The sequence below is a fragment of the Perkinsus marinus genome (assembly GCF_000006405.1).
Source record: "Perkinsus marinus ATCC 50983 genomic scaffold scf_1104296973356, whole genome shotgun sequence".
NCBI classification, from domain to species: Eukaryota; Perkinsozoa; order Perkinsida; family Perkinsidae; genus Perkinsus; species Perkinsus marinus.
Window position 1 is genome coordinate 1 of NW_003201440.1, and position 915 is coordinate 915.

General features: G+C 49.5%; 1 protein-coding gene across 1 annotated transcript; it reads left to right on the forward strand.

The window, feature by feature from the left end:
* Nucleotides 1-30: 30 nt before the first annotated feature.
* On the forward strand, nucleotides 31-843 carry Pmar_PMAR024914 (Uridine phosphorylase, putative; the record flags this gene model as incomplete). Its single annotated transcript, XM_002766214.1, has 1 exon — nucleotides 31-843. One exon carries the CDS (start codon nucleotides 31-33, stop codon nucleotides 841-843), a length of 813 nt encoding a protein of 270 aa, XP_002766260.1.
* Nucleotides 844-915: the final 72 nt, after the last annotated feature.

A 915-nucleotide genomic window follows, 5' to 3' on the forward strand; every position in this document is an offset into this window, starting at 1 on the left:
CATTACTATCATCTAGGCCTCGATACTGATATGGACCTCCAGGCCCTTTTCGGTGATGTCAAGTACTTCGTCATGATGGGCTCTCCTGCCCGTGCTGAGACCTTCGCTGAGGTCATGGCCAACGCCTTTGTGGAGCAGGGTCTCCCAAAGCCTACTGTTATGCGTCTTGGTAAGACAGAGCGTTACAGCATGTTCAAGTGTGGGTCTGTGATCTCCGTATCTCACGGTATGGGTGGTCCCTCTCTTCATATCCTCATGAACGAAGTTGCCAAGCTCTGTAATCATGTTGGTATCATCGATACCGTCAGGTGGATCCGTCTTGGTACTTCTGGTGGCTGTGGTGTTGCTCCCGGAACCGTTGTATGCACCACTCAGGCCATCAATGATGAGATCAAGCCCTGTTGGAGGACTGTGCAGCTCGGTAAGGTCTTCGAGATCCCTACCGATGTTCTCGATATGCAGTTTGTCGATGATATCATCGCCAGCGCCCCTGAGGATATTCCTGTTGTGAAGGGTAAGACCATGGCTGCTGATGATTTCTTCGAGGGTCAGGGACGAACTGATGGTGCTCTTACCCCTTGGTATACTGAGGAGGATAAGATTAACTTCCTCCATCGCCTACATGATGCTGGTGTCCGCAACATCGAGATGGAGAGTGTCGCCCTCATGGGCTTCTGCCAGCGTGCCAAGATCCCCGCTGCTTGCGTATGTGTGACCTTGGTTAACAGGTTGGAGGGTGATCAGATTACCTCTACTAAGAGACAACTCGCCAAGTACAACGAGTACTCCATTCGTGTGGTCAGCAACTTCATTGCTACCACTCAGGCAAAGATTGCCCATTAAATGATTTATTCATTTGTATTATCCTGAATTTGTTGTATTTCCAAATAACGAGACTCTAGGTAGTCTTGAGGT